This window comes from Pagrus pagrus (assembly GCF_965226575.1).
Source record: "Pagrus pagrus genome assembly, chromosome: 5".
NCBI classification, from domain to species: Eukaryota; Metazoa; Chordata; class Actinopteri; order Spariformes; family Sparidae; genus Pagrus; species Pagrus pagrus.
Genome location: NC_140189.1, coordinates 32,470,513 through 32,492,013, shown reverse-complemented (window position 1 = coordinate 32,492,013; position 21,501 = coordinate 32,470,513). Strand labels below are relative to the sequence as shown.

The window sequence follows — 21,501 nt, the reverse complement described above, 5'->3', positions numbered from 1 at the left end:
ATTGTACAACTAAATGCTGCATAATGCTCAAAACAAAGTGGTTTTGTTTGTCTTACTCATGTCTGAAGGCAAACATGCTGCTGTCATAGAGAGGTACGAGACTCGATGATCATTCAGTTGTGGGTAATGGTACCTGATTTTTGGCAGCTTCTCACTTTTGCAATTTTCTTGGATTGTTGATTTTGGAGAGCTACAAAACACGTTCGACAAACAATGCTCAGTTCAGATAAAAAAAACAAACAGTTGGCTAGATTTCGGCTGTTATTCACCAGTGCTGAAGAACATCCCCTTGTTGAATACGTCCCTTCACAAGGTCAACGTGAGCGTGTGTTCTGGTACATGCAGCATTTGCCGTGACTCACAGGTTGAGCCTGAACAGAGCCTGGAAAGTGTTGATTGATACGAGACACTCACAGTCAAACACACAGACACACACACGCAACGGGCAATTCCACCTGAATTCAATCAGTCATCGTGTCACTTGTAGCTGTCAGTGTGGACTTAAACCTCCGTCTGCCTCGCTCGTGTTTTCTCCATTTCTTTTTCTTGTTTCTGTAAAGATGTGTGTGTCATAATTACAGGGGAGAACACGCAGAGCTACAATGTCCATTACTCTCCTGTCGAGGGCTGGAAAAGTATCTGGATCCAATAAAATTTGAGTGGCAATGTTAAAATGTATTAATTCAGCTTTAATAGATATCTTTCATGCTACACTGCATTTCGTTGCTTAAACACACAGGTGTTTAAAACTACTCTTGTTAATCAAACTTCTGCTCAGGTGATGTTGAGCTATGATGGAAATTACATGATGTCATCAAACTCAATGTGCTGGTAAAGTTATAATAGTTGTAAATTATTCCGCCCGAACAGGCGACAACAAAACTAAAAACAGGAGACTAAGTGAGATGTTGAACTAGAGCAGTGTGTGCACGCCCACGGTGTTGAGCAGAGGTCTAATCAGGGGGATTAAGAGAAAACACCTGTGCAGGTGAGCTATGGATGTGTAGGGACAAGTGAGAGGACTCGTTAAGCTGAGCAGAACCTTTTGAAAGGCTCGTTTATGCTCCTTCTCACACACTTCCATGCGTTCTTCATGTTGGCATGGATGTTAAGCGATATGGCCACTAGAGGGCGCCGCTCAGAGTCCGACTGGTCAGGATAATTGGGTCAGTACACAGTACATTTGTACTGATACCCATTCCAGCATTTTAGCCAGTTTCGGCAATGCATTTCCAATCCTGGTAGAGTAACGTACGCAGCATCTGTAGGTGAAACTATTTCAACTATTATTCACTGAATCAACAGTAATAAATAAAATTGTGTCCATTGTAAAATATAAACTAAAATACTGAATGACCTTTAGCTACAATCTAAATCTGCAAAATAACTGGTAACTATGGGCATAAAAAACATGTTGAGTGGAATAAGAAGTCAAAAATGAAGGATTGTGTATTTCTTTATGGGCTGGGACGATTCCCAAACAAATAAACCACACAACCCAGTCGACTTTCTGAAAAATTGCAGTGTCACAAAGCTAAAAACATGCTTCACATTTCAGGATTTGTGAAATGTGTGAAACTGTTTTACTTTCTACCACTGAGAGCTTCCTGCAGACAGTAAACCAACCTTTAAATCTTAATTTTAACTCATTAAACTCATCGATGTAAACCAGCTGCACACTGAAACCTCCACTGCACTGCTGACGTGAGAGCTTTCCGTTCCACCGCCTTCTCCACCTCGCTGCCTTCTCTAAAGCTCTGACAACTCAACAGTTAAATCCCAGAAAGCAGCCCGTAAGTACCTTTGTTAATTACGTGTAGAAGAATAGGCCTGTTGTGTCCCTGTGTGATAATGGTGCCAGCACAACAGAGGGATTACCTCGGGATAATACGTGTGCTGAGCTGACCGGTGTGATGAAGGCCCGTGTAGTGGGAAATAATTAACACAGCTAACTGGTCTGCAGGCTTTCAGCTGGACGTCAGCACCGTGTGGTTGCTGGCAGGGGATTAATGTCCTGGGTTGTTTCAATGTGGCTGCAACCAATTTCTGGAGATACTCTGTTTTCTTTGAGGTTTTTTTTTTTTTTTTTTTTACAGATTGTGTCAATGTTTTGCCTGTTGCTTTGGGAAAAATGCAAGAAATCCCCGTCATGCCATTCTCTGCAGCTTTACGAATTATTAACAATAATCAACACGGGACGAGCTGTCTACTTTGGCTGCGTGCTGAGTCCAGAAATACTTGTTCCACATTGTGTCATAACACACTGAGTCGAAGGTCATGAACTCTTGGCTTTTGTCTGCAAGCAGTGAGTTCGAGCTCAGTGTAGCTCAATGTCACATTTTTGTGGCAAGTCAATTTGATTAAAAACGGCCAAAACTCAAACAAATTTGCTTTAAAAGGGCTTCACACTCTGTAAAGCACACAACTCTGTCCTTAGACTCTTAATTCAGACGAGTATGAACTTCTGAAATACAAACGTTGAAAGGGGAAAAAAGGAAGAGGCAGGAAAACGACGCGGGGTCCATCTTCCAGAATGGACGACATACAATACGCACAAAACAACACTTTCACTATCTGCATTGTAAATCACAGTGCAGAAGGTTTGGACAGGTATATTTGTACGATACCTACAACTTCATCATTCAGAAATCGCTGCTTCTACAGACGGATTTAACAAGTTTAAGGGTCAAGCTAAAGCTAAAGCCATAAATCGGACAGACTCAGGAGTCAGAAACTGCCATCCGCCACATCTTCAGGGAGTTTGTTCTGACTTTGTTCTCACTAAGTGGGAGCAGTTTCATCTGGAACAACTTAGCTCATATAGAAGCAGCTACTGCTGTGATAAGGTTGACATAGCAAAGTCAGATATACTAGATATTTTAGCTTATTTTATATTTATATTTAGCCAATTTTCAGCTTTTGAATTCCAGCGAAGAGAAAATGAAAGATTGTGTTGACACAACCAGAGTTTGGTTTAGGAAACTGGATTGTTACGTCACTTACACTGAGAGTTTTAAGTAATTTTGAGGAAAAAAGTATGCAGTGTGATGAAGTACGCAGGGTTTAAACTCTTTTTTCAACTATTGCAACACTATGAAAGCTTTGCAGGAGAAGCTGTTTGCTGTGTTATCCGCCTTTTTTTAAACACAGGCTGCATCTCAACCCTCCATGACGTCCGGCTTGTCACTCCACCTTATTAGTTGTGATGTTCGGGACAAAGCTTGGACCTTCTGATGTGGTCGAACAACACGTCATACAAACTAGTCATTTTCCAGGAAAACCGCAGCTTTTCACACTCAAAAACACGATCGCGTGCTTCAACCGTCGGTGACAAACGATGATCTGAAAATAAACATCGATGTAGATGTTGGACATTTTGTATTCTACGATCCCATACTACTTTAGAGATGATAAAAATGTACTGTTTGGCCTCCCAGTCGCAGTCACCAGTGTATATGCCCCCTCTGGAGTCCCCGTCTGACTGAACCCACCCCCACATCTCTCACACTCCTCTCACATTCCCTCTGCAGTATGGATTCCACATCGACAGCTGGCACTGCAGAAAAAAAGACGAGTGTCCCCCTCATGCGTGGTGGTTTTTCAGCTTTGTGACATGTTTTTTAGGTTTTTGGTCTTGGTGGAAACTCACGCCACAACAATCGCAAGCCACCCAAGAACTGTTTCTACTGACATTTGTGATCCGGGAATAAGATTTCCTGCTTTTTTTCTGGATCGAACACAGCTGCGAAAAAACAAGAAAACAACATAATGAGCCTGCGTGTTTCACGACAATCCTGTAATTTTAGAATAATGATTGCAACCTGCTCCATCCAGAGTTTGGATATATGATCTGAATATTTGCTATGAGTCGGTTTTTCGCATTAACAAACACTGTGTACGTTTTAATTGACACGACTAAGAGCCCAACAGAACAATATGTCAAGGCTAGAAGCTACAACAGCTTACACAAAGTATTTCCTAAAGCCGCCGGCCTTAACATCCTGCCCCTGATCAGCCTTCTTTTCCTGGGGTCAAAGGTCACCTGTATGTCTAATAAACAACCAGGGAGAGCGAGTCCGTCTGACTGTCCATAACATGTCAATCACATCTGAGTCTGAGGTCATAACGGTGGTATTTTTGGTCGAGGGTGGACTTGTGTTCCTGTCGTTCTGTCTAAAACACACACACACACACACACACACACACACACACACACACACACACACACACACACACACACACACAGCTGCCCTGAGCGCTGCATCGCGCCCCCCACCAGACCCAATCTGACAGGCTGAAGCTAAAAGAAAAACAAGGGTCTGTGTCTCCTGTCCCAGCGATCACCTTTCAACGTCTCATTTGTAACGCCATCAGGAATAACAGCTGGAGACTGTGTGTGACTGTGTGTGTGTGTGTGTGTGTGTGTGTGTGTGTGTGTGTGTGTGTGTGTGTGTGTGTGTGTGTGTGTGTGTGGTGTAGGTGGGGGGTTACAGGGGTTGGACTGGGGTCTGACTGAAGGGTAGACGAGGGAGAGAGAAACCAGCAGACAAAGAAAGTGGCAGAGGTATTAAAACGTCAGAGAACGAGATAGAAAGTGACGGAGAGATCAGGCAGATCAGAGCGAGGACGAGCTGATGCAGCGTACGCACAGTTATGTGAGTGACACTTAAACAGACCTCCCTGTGGAAAGATTTTACTATTTTGTTTCATCTCTGAAAGAAAATAGTTCCCGATGGCGACCACTGGCTGCAGAGTCTATTGATTATGCAGAGTGTCCCAGACTTTACTTTGGCCGACCGCCCAGGTTTTAGCCATTTTAGCATTTTATACTAAAGTTTTTTTTATATCTGTCAGAGAGAACAACGCCATCGATGAACCAGGGGACAATCTGCCCTTACTGCTGCTCACACAGAGAGACGCTCCTAACCCTCCTAACCCAAACGTGAGGTCTGCTGACGAACAACGCAGATAAAATTGCTGAGAGAGAGAAAACAGAAACTGGCGAGGCGAGCCAGTGTGTGTGCGTCAATGTGCACAGTTAAAGCTACAACATGTAGGCAAACATTATGCAATTCTGAAGAAAGACATTCAATAGCCAGCTGATTTCTGAGTCTCTCAGGTCGTCAGAATACAGACAGACACTTCGTACCCATTGTTGGAAATTAAATTAAAACTTCAACTTTTTTGAGACATCAGGGTCGTACAGTACAGTTTGGATGGAAAACACAATAATTCTGAGAAAATATAAGTCATTATCTCCACATTTATTGTTCTGAATGTACTCATTAATGTTTGGTCTCTGACATACGTGTCAATGAGGTTATTGAACTGACACAGATTGACAGACAGAGAGGAGATAAAGGAGTGAAAGCAGAGTGAGTGTTGTCCTGTGGGGCTCCCGGTGTGTTATTACAGTCTCCTCTGGTGCTGGCATGTGTTTTCTCTGACCCTACCTCACACACACACACACACACACACACACATGCATGCACGCACAAACCCACGCACACACTCTCCCTGACCCCTCCCTGATCCACTAGCTGACCTTTGACCCGCAGTGCTGTAGCGTTGACCAAACATACCCCAACCCCACTGAGACCACAATACAGCACTGTGGCGCCACGACCCACACAATACTGCATTATGTAGACGAGCGAGACGGAGACGCTGGGGACAAACGAGAGAAACAACAGAGAGAGAGGGAGAAAATATGTAAAGACGTCTACGAATACAACTTCAGCGCCAGATGTCCAATCTGAGATTAATCCAACGTGACTGTGTGAACGACAAGATGAGGGAAAAACCCTAAGAGACGAGAGACAAGACACCGGAGCTGCAACACTCAGCTGGTTAACTGATTAGTTCATCGAAAGAAAATTAAGTGCCAATTATTCTAATAATCGATTAATCGTTTCAGCTTCTTAAATGTGAGGATTTTCTACTTTTCATTGTCATTTATGATCGTAAAACAAGAGTCTTTGGGTTTTTGGACTGTTGGTTTGACAGAAGTGTGACATGAAGAGATATTTCTGACCTTATAGCTCCGTCAGCGGGGAAAAGGAAAAAGAAACTGTATGTTACACTGTCATTGTTCTGTAGCGTTTCTTTGTCACCACAAAACCTCCTTTTACTATCTAATCTTCTCCTGTTGCTTCCCTCCCTGCTGCTGCCACCTCCTCCTCCTCCTCCTCCTCCTCCTCCTCCTCCTCCACAAACACACATCACGTCTTCACATCACCACGACAAAACCATCAACCCCCACAGAGGACGCCCAGACAGCCCCATTACTACCCCACCATTAGCAAAGTCAAAGCAAACATTGACTTTATCTAAATGTGGGCTAATAGCCTTTAACATTAACGGGCCTTGTAAAACTCTGGGACGGAGAACAGTGGTCGCTAAAGAGGAGTGTGGGGGAGGGAGGCTGCTCCTGTTCAGGTCCCTGCACACTGACAGCGATACGTGCATGTGACGTGTTTTATCATTATCACCAACAAAAATATGGGCTGAAGATCCCACAGAGATATCTCACACTAGACTTTTCTTAAAGTTTATCCAAAGTATACAAATATTTATTTCAGTCTCCTGAAATCAAACTATACAAGAGACAATACAGGAAAAATAGACGAGTCCGTCTCACTTTTGATTGTTTCCTGATGGTCAACTTGTCCAAACAGCCAACGAGACAACATTTGGCCCCGACATTACGGATTTAACAAGAGGAACTGAAGGAGTCATTTGTGCCCTTTGAAGCTCCCCTTTGTCTGTTAATCACGAGTAATTAACAAACACAAACACACGAACCACACAAAACGCCCTCTTCTATAACCCTGACCTGTGGATAGTGATGGAGGTTTCAACCATCTGTGGTCGGTCTACAGATCGAGCTCTAACCCTGCGAAACACTGAGGCTGGCAGGCAGATGCCCGTCAGCAGCATCAGGCCGTATAACGGTTGTCAGCATGTCAAATGGTATTTACGACAGTTAACTGTGAGTCAGGACGCGCTGCATGCTTAAAAACCAGGAGCAGGGTGGAGGGGATTTACTGATGTGAGGCTATGAGTGTGTCTGTTTACAATGAGGTAAAGTTGTGTGTTTGAAGCATCTGTCTGTGGTATGCAGCTGTTTACTCTGAGAGGACTCAAGATGCTCTCCTCCTCCTCCTCCTCCTCCTCCTCCTCCTCCTCCTGCTCCTCGACCTCCTCCGCTCTTCTCATGGAGAAACAGGCAGACGCCGAACAGAAAGTGTTTTATCACAAAACGTAACAACACGGTTAATCAGTGCTTACTGTAGTTAGTGTGGGAAAATAAACAGCAGTGTGAGTGCGGTTTGAATATTAAACTGATTCATCAAAGATTAACCGCTTTTATTTATGGCTCATATATAACTTAGTGTCAGATGGTAGCCTCGCAACATTAATCTCAATATTCAGTGACAATACCTGTTATTCCTACTACTTGAGCTATTTAGCCACCACTCCTATATCAGTCCTGCTAGTTGGACACCACTTATACAAGAAGGGAAATAAAACAGGAGCTGAAACAAGTCGTTGATTAAACTTCCGATTCGAACTTAATCAGATTTTTCCGGTGATTTTTCATGCAAAGACTCGTTCTCTGGCTCCAACTTCTCAAATATGAGGATTTGCTGTTTTTTTTTGTCTTTTATATGATTGCAAACTGAATATCTTCGAGGTTTTGGGTGAGTTGTTCAGAGAAAACAAGACATTTGGGAAACTTGTGTGGACATTTTTCAGGGTTTTCTGATACTTTATAGATCAATTAATCAAGGAGGTCACTGGCAGATTACAGGGTTCCTGTGGAAGCTGGTCGTTAGTTTGTGTTAGCGGACTCCTTTTCTAAACTGACGTTAGCTGCTGTTGCTCTACACTGAGACGAGGCACTTGAGAACGTGCATGAAGTCACATCCTTTGGACTGGCGTGGAAATCCGACCCAAATCCTTCACGAAGACATCCACAGTCCAGCAGCATTAAACTTGTTAAATCGAGCCCCTTTAATCCAGAATGAATATTATTGTTCTTCGCTGCCCTGAATCACAGCTGTCTGCCCTAATGTATTACACCCAAAGATGCACAAATACAAGGTTTTTTTATGACCACAGAAGTTAGAACAGTCATCTTCATGTTGTTGTCTCTTACTTCTTTACTGAAGTTTAAAGCTGTTAGTCCATCGCTCGCTTCTCTGGTGACCTCCTCCTCCTCCTCCTCCTCCTCCAGTCCTTTATACCTGACCCCACTTCTCTCCTACGTATCACTGTTAGTGTCAGCATGCTAATTACATTCCTCAGTAATGAGTGAGTGGGACAGGAGTCTGTTAAGGGATTGCGGACTGTCTGTGTGTGCTTACATGTGTTAAGTCATATTTATGGGTGGCGTCTTCAACTTGTATACATTTTCAGCATCTGTGTATGCGGCTGTTTACAGTCTGTGCTGTCTGTCTGTAGTTGTCTGCACTCCACAACGCTCTCTTCTCTTTCTGTTGACACATGTGTGTCTCTCTTTTGGCAGCTTCAACACAATGAAGATGCTTTTTTAATACGGATGAACCCTCTCGTCTCTGTCTGTTTCCTCTCCCTCCCTCTGGATGATGGGTGGTCGATGCGGCAGAATCACACGGAAAACATTTAATTGTTTAACAGAACTGTGCGTCAGGAAACAACGTACACAAACCCACATTCATCATCTTCTTACTGAGGTCTGGGGTAGAGGCAGACAAACCCAGTGCGAAAGGTCATTTCAACATCACAGGTGTAAGAAAACATAAAATCTTTGCTGGAGCAACTTTAATTATCACATTATTATTATCATTATTATCCTCTCGGCACGGCTCCAGTTGCTTAACCGTGAAGCGTTTAACAGCTGGCTTACATAAATACCATCTGACAATGCTGATAACCATCTGACATACACGTGGCATTACACATCACATGCACAATTAATGTATCTGTGCGTGTGTGTGTATGCCGAGGCATGCCGAAAGAACAGCACACGAACCAATAAACAAACATTTAACACAAGTTTTTCCATTGAAGACAAAGTCGACTCAGACACAGAGGGAAATATCTGACCTGACTCTGTGTGAAGGCTACAAAATCCACCTATTAGCACCTGTAATGCTCTCGTACTCAGGTTTGGGTACGATACGAATGTACCGGTACTTTGCATTTCACATTACAAACACTGCAGCAGGTGTTGTCTATGTCTTAGTTTCTCTCTAGTCTCACCGAGCCTGACCTCCAGATCTCCACAGCACTGTGTCAACGCTGGAGAAAGGCCCGGCCGCACAAACTCTCATTTTGGCCTGCGTGCATGTCTTTATACCAATCACAATCGTCTTGAGCCTCCACAAAGGCACATGGAAAGAGGTGAGCCCTGGTATTAGAATGGCTAAACCCCGCCAAAGAAAAAGGTAACAGCTGCTAGCTTGTTTATGTTTGTGTCATTAGGTGCTAGGTTATGTGAGGGCCCAAAACAGTCCCCTGACCCTTAAACTAATCTACCTTTGGAGAGCATCTTGTCCTTGGAACGAGAAATACCAGCAGCTAAATAGCACTGACGTGATTTGGTCGTACACAGTTTTGTACCCAACTCCATCACTAATTAACACATTACATGACATTGTTTTCATCCAAGTGCAGAAACAATGAGCAGGGATGTCCTGTAGTCTTGTTGTCATCGTGCTGTTGTCATGCAACGAGCAGAGACTCGAGAAGTCACTGCACTCGGCCAAAAAATAGGCAAGTAAGTTCCCCTTGTTTCCAGTCCAAGCTAAGCTAACTGTCTCCTAGTTGAGTGCCATCGATCTCATGTCACTATTGAAAAATGAAAAGGTCAACTACTCTGTTAACAGTGTAGTAACTACTGTAGGATGGACCTTTTCTTTCCACTGTTCACATCTGAACCTGACTGTCTACAGCTGCAGGTAGCCCAGACGGCAGCGGCCTGCTACCAGTCTCTGACCCCTGTATTCAAGCTCGATGTTGTTCGGCTAACAGAGGAGAACGCTAATCTATCAGCTGCTCAGTCTCATGCTCAGCTACACACACACACACACACACACACACACACAGACCCAGACACTGGTTCAAACAGCGTGGTTGTGTAAGCCTCTGGATTGCAGTTTATGCGACTGTGCTGCGCTGCAATGAGGGCATAAATGTTGCATCTTTATCTCTTTCTGTCCGTCTCAGTCTGTCTTTCTATCTCTTTCTTCTGCTAACCTTTTCCTTTCTCTTTCTCTCTTCATCTGTATCTCCATCTCCCAAAAACAGTCCTCAGTGCCAACTGATGCTCAGAATCCAAAGACACTGCCAGTAAAAGTGGTTTAATCTTTCTGGTACGTATTCGTTTACCACTAAAGGAATCATCTTGTTCTCTTCATTTCAATTCAGGCCTGTGTTTTCGTCCAGCATTCGTTTCTTTAATACAATAAGCCATACTGTACTTTGCAGGAAGCGTAGTGCAGTTATAAAGGTGCTGTTCGACATAACTTCCTGAATATTGTACAATAGCGCCCTTACATCTACTGTAACTGAACCTTTTGTCCAAAGGGGACTGCCCAGACAGACGAGGCCACAATAGAGTTAATGTTTTCAATTTCAAATGTCATGATGTGTTCTCGGATATTTTGCGCTTCACTGTATTGTTCATTGTTTACGCAGTTGCTCGGAGTAACCCACCTCTGGCCTGCATATTTCTCTGGGATATCTCAGTAGTCACCAAGTAGCTAATAAAAATCTTTCTCTGCGTCACTTCTTTGTGTGCAGTGGAGAGCGCAACAAGGCTGACAGAGAGGAAGCCTTACTATAATCACTTATAATAAATCTGCCAAGTGTTTATTAGACTTTTATGTTTAAAGACTTGACATTGTGACTCACTTTTCAGTATTCATATATACAAATCCACTCTGAATCGATTTAAGTACAGTTGCTGTGAGTGATCCAGTGAGTGGCAGTTGTGAAGCTTGTCCACCTTCCCAAACACTGTCTTACAAGGATCCTTTGAGTTTAAGATAAAATCATTCTTATAACTTTAGGCTTGATTTTTCTTCAGCTACAGATACTCATACTTCTCGTCACCTATTGCAAAGTAACTCTTGTCTGCACAGTTAAGTAGCTGAGTGGCTATCACTGCAGTCGAAACAGAGCAGCTCAGGGTCGCGTTTCAAAACAATCTCAAGCATCTTTGCGTCACTATTGTGGCCAAACGTAATAATTTCCTGATTCTGTAATTGTTTCGTGCAATTTTTGAGAAAAAGCAAAAAGTGAAGTTGGCGCAACAACATAACTGCAAGCGTGTTGGATTGTAGATGTCTAGATTAATTTAGCTTGACCTTGGCACTCTGATTTGTTCTGATTGTTTTATCTGGTAAAAAACACATGTAAAAATAATCCAGGGATCAGATAAAGCTGCAGGTAGATTCGACAAAAGAAGGGAAAGCACGCGAACTCTTGGTTCATAATCTTCTGGAAAATCAGCAATTTCCTGCATTTTTTGGTCCATGTTTCAGATAATTCCTCTGTTTTTATTACAACATAACGCTATATGTGTGCAGGGAACGTTTACAGACGGAGAAAAAGACAGAAGGACAACAAGCTGTTCCTGAGTTCAAACCCACAAATTCACAATTACATGGTGTGAACCTCAGACCACAGGAGCAAAAACCAGCATCGCTCTCTCATCACACACAGACGTCTTTCAGCTGCCTCCTCATAATCAGCTACACTCACAATAACAGAATAAATCACAAAACATAACAATAATTACGTTGCCTTAAAGATGTGTGTGATTTCAGTCCAGTCTGTCCTGCTGATACTGTACTTTAACCAGGAGGGAACATCTGTCTGGTAACTCGAGTCGAGTCTCATCACAAGATAACGGAGAACTTCAGTTTCTAATAGGTTCATAATGACATTTTGTCTCCTCTGTCTGTCCTCCTCATGCCCTCTCTCTCACACCCCTCCTATAATCCCTTTCCTTCCCTCGTCTATTTTTCCCTTTTCTCTCCTTCGCTCTCTTTCTTTTCTTTTCCCCATCCCTCTCCTCCTCTCTCCCTTCCACTGTTACCCCCTCCTCCCGTCTCTCTCTGCTGCCTGCTGCCCTGGTTTCATTGACAGACTGCAGGCGGTGAGGGGGGGGGAAATGCTGTGGCATTGCACAGCAAACATCCCTAATAGGCTAATCTAATCTCATCTCTTTGCGGTCTATGGCCCTGTGTTTACTTTCGGCCCCGTGTCTGCACGCTGGCTCGGCCTCGCTTCGCTGAATGCAGCTTTGTTCCCGCTGAAAACTCATCGTCGGTGTGATCTCTGCAACGGGCGCCAACTCCACGACCGTCTGCCCATAAAGCCTGCAGGCTGGGGGTCGCTCTCCTCCGTGTGCAGCCTCCCTTTGCTATTGTTGTTTGTTTTTATTACATTAAGTCTCATTGAAAGAAACAAGGTGGCATGCTGAGTACTGAGTGTGCTGCTCTGTATCTGACCCTGACCACCAACCTCCCAGTGGTGTTGCTCAGTTTAGATTTTAAAGTTGAAATGCTAAATTTGACGCAATAGTCAACAAGGTAGCATCTTTCCAAAATATCCAAGAGGTAGAAAACCAAACCAATGCAAGCACTGTACAAAGACCTGACTGTAACTGAATGACCAGTCAAAGTCAAAGGTTCCTCGACTATCTGAGGAGAAAAGCATTGATCAAGTGGAGCTCACCCTGGAACAAATCAGACCAAATGTGTCGGCTCTGAATGAGCCAATAAATGATAACAAAGAACACGTGATAGGAAAGTGAAAAAAGATGAAGCAGGAGGAGGTGAGAGGTGAGTTACATCACAACACGCTGGTGAAATGCCAGCACAGACGACTTCTGCCTTGAATTCACCAGGCACGACCGGTGTTTCCCACACGTAGACTTTACTTGGGCAGGCCCCCAGGTATACTGACGGCTGTCCAAGAATACTTGGCAGCCCATTTTTTGACACCCTCTGTGATGGATTACCTGGTGGACACAGGGCCGTTGGTAGCCGTGCTCGTGCCCAGGACGAGATGATCTTACTACGCACATTATTTGAAGCCTTCTCTAAATGCACAACAAGGCTCAGATTATTATGTTTCGTAACATCTTCGTTCAGATAGTGAGTTTTAAAGTAAGTCGCCTGAGCAAAAATCGATCATCCCTTAAATTTCAATACACCATCAAACCACCAACCAGTTGGCAGAAGCTTCCCATCACACTTTCAGCTCTAATGAGACGACTGCGTCTGAAACCACAGTCGAAACAATCGTGCCACCGTGTTTAAAACAAACTGTCCTCGGGTTGGAGAAGCAGTGCAACAGTGAGAATGCAAAAACAGGACATTTCACTACAGTAGATTTAATCCACACCAGGTGAAGAAGACTGAGCACTGTCAGATAGTGATGTCACCTGCAGTGATTCATCTCACTGATGACGGTAAAGCTCCTTGTCTGTTACTCACCTCTGGCAGCTGTGGACATCAGGACCATCTGCAGCAACAGGAAGATGCAGAGAAGCTCCATTCTGGTTTGACTGGCAGGAAGAAGAAACGTTCAGCCTCTTTGAACTGAAGGGAAATGAAAAAAGAGAAAACCATTGTGTCGCTGTTTGAAGGATGATGTGAAATTTCTATATTTAGGACATACTGGCACCTCAAATCGTTTAGGTCACATCTCTGTGTATAAATCCTCAATTTATCAAAACGGCTGTCCACTGATGTCTGATTTACTCCTACACACGCATTCATTATTACATCTGATGGGTGTCTTTGATTAATTGCTGCCAAAATAGCTGCGAGCGATGTGGAATTAAATCATAATTTACTTTCCAACTGCCTGAAAACTGGGAAGTAAAAACTGCCTCGATCGAGATGTTCCTTCATAAAATTAAAAAATGTGTTCTTGATTTCTTTGCAGATGTTTTCAAAGTCTCTGAAGGTGGACGTTACGTAAAGGTGAAAGAAAACACGCACTCACGTCCAAAACCTCTTCTCTTCAGTGTATTCTGTCTTCTCAACATGGTTAACATCTCTAAAAGTCCACGGCAGTCAGAACAAAACTGCGTTCACAGTCCAGACGCAGAGATTTTCTGGAAGTCAAACCATTTTCCTCACAGATTTATTCCGTCCACCTGTCCATATGTCTCTGCTTACAGCCGTTTTAATCTATCCGCCACATAAATTCTTCCCTCGAACCTTTTGAGATCTTATTTCAATACTTCACATGCTGTATCTTTAATCAGCATGTCAACCTCGGGAACCGCTTAAAGGTGCAGGACGACTTTCAACCCATCAGGTTAAAGTCGCACTTTTGTTTGCATAACTTCTTTAGTCCTTGAGTTTTGCAATAAAACAAAATACAAAGAAGTCGAAAGTGGGTGAAAAATGAAAGAGTGAAAGCTTCTTCGAGGAAGAGTTGAGACTGCAGCCTGGGATCGTCTGGATTATGATGATAATGAAGATGGTCTTTAAAATCAAATAGCATTTAACATATTCAAGGTGTCACATCACAAACCTTGTTCCTTTGCATTAACACAGTGTGGCATGATAAAACCATAAACCTTGTTAATGCTGCATCATGTAATAAATCTGTAACTCACAGATGTTACAAACCTTAACTCTGATTAACATCTTCTGTAGATTAATACTGATAATAAGACTCTGTGGGACACATATGACATAAACTCGACCTGAAACATAACTTCTACACCTGATCAGAGCAAAACAAAACTCTTCATAGTAAACCCGAATGAAAGGGTGATGAGAAGACAACACAGGCTCTGACTCACCGTGAAGTGCAACACATGGACATTAACGCCCCGTGGATCCGTTAAATAGCCTAAATATTACACTGAGTTTGGTTTATTAATAAAGTGGGACTTACTGTAAAGCTCGCAGCAGTGTAGAGATGTGTACAGTCTGCAGACCTGCACCATGAAACACCTCCTGTCCGCTGATCACTGTGTGAGCTCGATGACTTAATCCTGATTCACCGACAATGACTTAAAAAAAAAAAAAAAAAAGTAAAAGTAAAGAGACTCCTGGAGCCGAAGCGCCAACTTGTACTGAATAAAGTGTAAAAAACAGAAGGACAGGACTGAGCGAGCGGGTAAAGTGTCAGTAAATGTGTAAAATAACGTAAAATGTATCGGCTGAGGTCAAACACGTGAGCGCTGTAGTATTTCTGAATGACAGTCCGCACCGTGAGCTCTGCACCGGGAGCAGAGAGTACAGAGGAGAAACGCTGCCTTCACGTCCCGCCTGTCCACAGACCTGCTCTCAGACCTGTCCTCAGACCTGTCCTCAGACCTGTCCACAGACCTGTCCTCAGACCTGTCCTCACAGTGGTCTGCTGATATTAACCTGTACTGTGTCCACACAGCTGCAGCAGCTCCGCCGTCCAAACTTCAGCCGCAGGCGAGAAAACAAAACTGAGACGACGGACAGTCCGAGGGCACAACTTTCAGCCAATCACAGGGCAGGCCAATCAGAGAGCGGGCCAATCAGCGGGCAGGAGCGTGCTGGACAAATTTGGAGCGGTTTAGGGGGGGGGAGGAGAGGGGGGAGAGGAGAGAGGAGAGGGGAGGAGAGGAGAGGAGAGAGGAGAGGAGAGGGGGGAGAGGAGAGGGGAGAGGAGGAAGGAAAGAGGAGAGGAGAGGAGAGGAGAGGAGGGAGGAAAGAGGAAAGGAGGAGAGGAGAGGAGAGGAGGGAGAGGAGAGGGGAGAGGAGAGGAGAGGAGAGGAGGGAGGAAAGAGGAGAGGAGAGAGGAGAGGAGAGGAGAGGAGGGAGGAAAGAGGAGAGGAGAGAGGAGAGGAGGAGAGGAGAGGAGGGAGGAAAGAGGAGAGGAGAGAGGAGAGGAGAGGAGAGGAGAGGAGGAGAGAGGAGGGAGGAGAGGGGAGGAGAGGAGAGGAGAGGGGAGGAAGGAAAGAGGAGAGGAGAGGAGAGGAGAGGAGGAGAGAGGAGGGAGGAGAGGGGAGGAGAGGAGAGGAGAGGGGAGGAAGGAAAGAGGAGAGGAGAGGAGAGGAGAGGAGGAGAGAGGAGAGGAGAGGAGGAGAGAGGAGGGAGGAGAGGGGAGGAGAGGAGAGGAGAGGGGAGGAAGGAAAGAGGAGAGGAGAGGAGAGGAGAGGAGGAGAGAGGAGAGGAGAGGAGGAGAGAGGAGGGAGGAGAGGGGAGGAGAGGAGAGGAGGGAGGAGAGGAGAGGAGAGGAGAGGAGAGGAGAGGAGAGAAATCATTTGTTAGTGAGAGAAATGTTGCATAAAATGATTTGAAGTGTTTTTAATCACCTTCTTCTTCTTCTTCTTCTTCTTCGTTATTCTCTTATTTGTGTTCTATTATTATTATTATTATTATTATTGTTGTTGTTGTTGTTATTTTATTATTGATGATGATTGTTTCTGTTCTGTTCAGAAGTCTTGTCATTGTACCGGGTCCAGTGGTTTGTCCTGTGGTCCCTCCCGCCCACTAACATTATGGACCAACACTGCCACCACGTGGCAGTTATGCGTCATTACAATACAAGTTATTACACAGCAACTGCATCGATTTGGTTCCTGAGGACGTTCCTGCCAAAATTACAGAAAATTGCAGTTTGTCCATCAGAGCTGTGTTTCAGTTGTGAAGTTCCTCATGCAGGTTTTGTGCAGAGCGATAAACAGTCCTGCAGATTTAGTTTTTAACAATCTCTGAGCTTCTGTCTCCTTCTCAGGAGCTGCAGACAGCTGACTGTGTCCCTCAGTGTGGCCCCAGATGATCGAACAGTCTAATGTCGTTAATGCTCTGCAGTCTTTTTTCTTTTCTTCGTTGGGGCTGTGGGTGTCAGACGGACTTTATCTCTGCATCTTCTTAGAGTTGATACAAACATGAACCTTTTCTGAGGCCTTTTGATGATCTTGTATTCTTGCACGTGCAGTACTCATTCAGTTAATAATATTATTATAGAGATAAGAAATATTCCTTCAAAAACTTCATGAAACATGTTATAATATGGAAATAAAGCAGACTTTGATATTTCACTGTGAGGACAGTGGTGCCATCTCCTGGTGAGAGGAGGAACTGCACCATCTGGATCAATCTCAGTGCAGAGAAGACTGTCTGGATGTTGTCGGGCGAATGGAAAGAGGAGGGAGGAGGGAGGAGAGGAGAGGAGAGAGGAGAGGGGAGGGAGGAGGAAGGAGAGGAGAGAGGAGGGAGAAAGGAGGAAAGGGGGGGGAGGAGAGGAGGGAGGAGAGGAGAGAGGAGTTAGGAGAGAGGAGGGAGGAGAGGAGAGAGGAGGGAGGAGTTAGGAGAGAGGAGGGAGGAGAAGAGGGAGGAGGAAGGAGAGGAGAGGAGAGGAGAGAGAAAGGAGGAGAGGAGGGAGGAGAGGAGAGGAGAGGAGAGAGGAGGGAGGAGGGAGGACAGGAAGGAGGAGAGGAGAGAGGGAGGAGGGGAGAGAGGAGGGCCTTCTTCCTCTTCCCCTCCTCCTCCTTCTTCTCCTCCTTCTTCTCCTCCTTCTTCTCCTTCTTCTCCTTCTTCTACTTATATATTTCTTCTTCTCCTTTTTCTTCTTCTACACCTTCTGCTTCTTCTTCATGTAATGCATCATTAGCATCCAAACAGGTAGTCTGAACTTGTAATTTAGCTTTTTGCAGAGGGAGTTCAAATTGTTTCCCTCCTATACTCGAAGCACAGTTCTTAATAACTGTGTACAAAGTGAAGAGTTTAAAAGGAGTGTCTGTATTTTCTTTATCACCTGGAAATCAATCTGACTGCGTCTGATCTAGTGACAAATCCAGAGAGCTGTCTCCAGCTTGATGTCCGGTTACATCAGAGGTGTGATTTTCAGCTTTCCTTTAGTTTTATTTGCCCCGAAGAGGCTGATAAATACAAAGATTAATTGAACAACTGGTTAATAAACCAAAGTCAAACAGACTGAACTGTGTGATAATGAATTATGTCTTATTACTGGGAGACTCAGCTCTCCCAGTTGTCATATTTTATATAATATCATTTTAAAGAAAGACCTTGTTAATATCCCTGAAGACAGAATGAGACCTCTCAGTTTTACGATTGATTGTCTTCAGTAGATTTATTCAGCAGTCACACAGCAGAGAGATGAGTTAATTGGGGCCAATCAGGGTTTGTTCCCGAATAAATGCAATTTATTTTGCAAAGCGTTCATTTCACAAAATGATAACTGAGTGCACGAAACAAGCTGAGTCAATATGTCTTGCTGTGTGTGACAATACTGGCCGATCACATGCAAACACCAGCTATTATGAGAGAGTCTTGTAATATTCAGTGACAATTGAAGTGAATGTCTGACGGCCGGTGGAGATGAAGCAGCCTACAGAGGATGTAATCTCAACTTTTTTCATTGACCTGCCAGTTATCTCACTGGACACGCAGAGAAAAAGGCTCATGTACTTTCTTAAGATGGAAATGTAAAAAGGAGGATGGATTAAAGGATGGTCCAAATTGTGAAAACATGTTTTTCTGAATAATGGTCACAGTTTAAACATGAACTAAAGATAATGTCTGCGATTCAAACTACATTTAATGCTTCAGGAATGAATTTAGCTCCGGCCTGTCGGGCCTGTAAACAACCTCCAGTTTGTCTGAAACGAGCTGAGGAACATTTCAGGACACACAGTTCTTTATATCACACAAACAGTCATTTAATACAGCGATCTTTATAGCAAACGTTCGGTTTTACTTCGAAAAACAGCAGCGTATTGTCTATGGCCGTGCTCCAGGTCCATGGCTTTAACCACTGTGTTTTATTTCAGCGTCAGGAGGAGACGGCAGACAAAAACCTCCTGGGAGCCTCACAGAGTGTCTGAGCAGCTGGAACAAAAAACCTAAAACTATCGGCACATTTCTAAAGTGTGAACCTGAGAGTTTTGAAGAACTGTGACAAGAAACAAAGTCAAACCGTCCCATCGAGGCTGAAAATATCCAGAGACGAACAGAAGGAACCGTCGTGTTTGTGAGTCAAAAAACAGAACTGTGTTTTTTTACGAAAGTAAAAATAATCCAGCGCGTTACTGAAGAGGAATTTATAAAGTTTAATTTCATGTTTTCTTCAGCAGATGGTAGCAGAGGACAGGCGAACAGAAATACACACAATACACACATGCGTGCACACACTCAGTCTTTTATGTCTTAAGTACAGTTATAGTTGCTATTCTTCTCAAATCATCGTGACAGATGGTGGGAATATGGTCGAGTATGCTCCATTGAAATCCAGGCACTGTGGCGGGCAGCAGGCTGGGACTATTCCTGGTAAAGACTGCGCTGTGTGTGTGTGTGTGTGTGTGTGTGTGTGCATGTGTGTGTGCATGTGTGTGTGAGAGAGAGAGCATGTGTCCATCACTGTGAGTCTGTACTTCAGTACTGTAAGTCAGACTGGATGTAAGCTTATGAGACAATCACCCGTCCTCTCACCTGATTTATCACCTCAGTAAACAGCTTCCTGATGAATTAATACGTTTGTGCAGCACATCAGTTACATTCTCTGTACTGGAGCGACTATGTTAAGCTGCAGCGTCCCTATTAAATAAAATAAGATAAGACAAACAACACAAAACAATAACTAATTTTAATTGTTGTCCTCATTCCAGGATTTAAAGCAAAACAAGTCAGAGATGCTTCAATACAACAACAAAACATTCTTACATTTAAAAGTACAATGCAAAGCAAAAGAAAATAAATATAGAAACTACCTCTTTGTCTTTTTACGTAGATGCAAACATCAGCTGTATTATTACAAATTAGAATTAGTGAAATTTCTTCCCTTTTTTTCCACGTTGACTGAAACTTTGAGGTCGTGATCATTGTGTATCTTTGGTTGTAGCAGAATATTATAATGCATCTAAAGGATGTCTGTTTGTTTTAGGATCCAAAGCTAACTGTGTTGTAGTTATTGAATATAAAAATAACACTCAGTCTGAGTTGTGTTGCACCAAACTGCGGGTTGTATGTTGTGCTGGAGGCCGGTGGGCAGAAACCTGTGAGTGCAGCCCTCCGGTTCAGTCAAAGCACCAGTTTTGGACACGGTTGTTTTCATTATTAGGTTTTACTGGGCTTCAGCCAGTGCAAGAGGCCGTTTATATTCTGCAGGAACAGCAAAATGTCACATTCAATCTGTACACTTTGTTTTCAAAAGGTCATAATTAGCTTGCAGTTTTGAAACAATTATGGCCAAAGTGCACCAATTTCCCCTTGAAGCAAAACATAGAATTACTCATGGAGAGAAGCTGAGCGGCGTGTATGTGTGAAACGCTTGTGGCTTGGTGTTATTTTAACTCCTGAGTCCAGTATCGAATACTTTGTCTTTGTATCAGCTGCAAAAGTTAAATGCAGCGTGGAAGAAAACTGGCTGTCCACCCTTTGAAACATTTTTTTTTAAAATCTTATCTGAGTTGACTGAGCGTGAGCGCTGTTAGATTTCAGCCATTTAACACTTTTACATGCAGGAGCAGCTGAGAATGATTACAATTTATTAGCCAGGTTGGTGAGAGTTAGGTGATCGGAGGGCACACACCAGGGAAATTAAACAGCAGCTGCAGAGAAACAGGAAAGTGCGATTCATTCAGCTTCACCATACCTGCCCCCCAAACCGCCTGCCAGTTTAAAGATTCGGAGAGGCGACGGACCGAGCAGCCAGGTGTGCTGATGACTTCTGAGATTTGATAACAATTTTTTAGCAAACTGACGAACATCGCTCTGGAGCATCTCTTGTAAAACGCTGTTTAAAATTAGAAATGTTTCATTTTTAGTTTGCTGTCATGAAAGAGGTCGAATGAGTGATAATGTTGTTGTTGCTAGGGCGGTCTGACCAGTTGCTATGCGGCAGCCTCAGCTGTTGTAGGAAATGGCTCTGGTTAAAGTTTGAAGGAAGGGAAGCAGAGAGGGCGATGTAGCCACAAGGCTTGTTACTATGCTCTGGTGTGTGTGCATGTGTATTTCTGTGTAAGCATGTATTTGTGTATTGAGACGATGTGTGTGTGCGTCTACTGTGTGACCCGGTGCCTTTTAAATCATGTGTAGGTTCATAGATTCATCATTAATGTGCAGCATTTCTTTGTGTGTGTATGGCTCTGTTTCTGCATATATACATATAATATGTGTGTGTGTGTGTGTGTGTGTGTGTGTGTGTGTGTGTGTGTGTGTGTGTATGTGTTGCAGTATGGCGGTCTCACCTCAAGCCTGAACCCAGAGCAGCCGCGGGGAGGGTTGGGCATTTATGAAGGAATTCTGTAATTTTCAAAACTGTGGTTTGAGTTTCACTCTTTTTAACAAGCTGGTTTGGGCACTGATAATGGAAAACGGCTGCAGAGAGAGAGCGAGCGAGCGAGAGCAAGAGAGAGAGAGGGAGAGAGAGAGAGAGGGAAAGAGAGAGAGGGAGAGAGAGAGAGGGAGAGAGAGGCTTTTGGCAGTGTTTGGATTCACTTCCCATTTCTCAAAATATGTTTTTGCCGTCTGCTCTTCTGGG

General features: G+C 43.8%; 1 protein-coding gene across 1 annotated transcript in view; it reads right to left on the bottom strand.

Annotated features, from left to right (window-relative positions):
* Window positions 1-15,421, bottom strand: part of fgfrl1a (fibroblast growth factor receptor like 1a) — a 74,616-nt gene extending 59,195 nt beyond the window's left edge. Inside the window, exons 1-2 of the mRNA XM_084353341.1 lie at window positions 14,914-15,421; window positions 13,494-13,598 (exon numbers count right to left, since the gene is read on the bottom strand). Of these exons, the coding sequence (XP_084209467.1) occupies window positions 13,494-13,554 (61 nt within the window). The 5' untranslated portion in view covers window positions 13,555-13,598; window positions 14,914-15,421. The remainder of the gene's footprint in view (window positions 1-13,493; window positions 13,599-14,913) is intronic.
* Window positions 15,422-21,501: the final 6,080 nt, after the last annotated feature.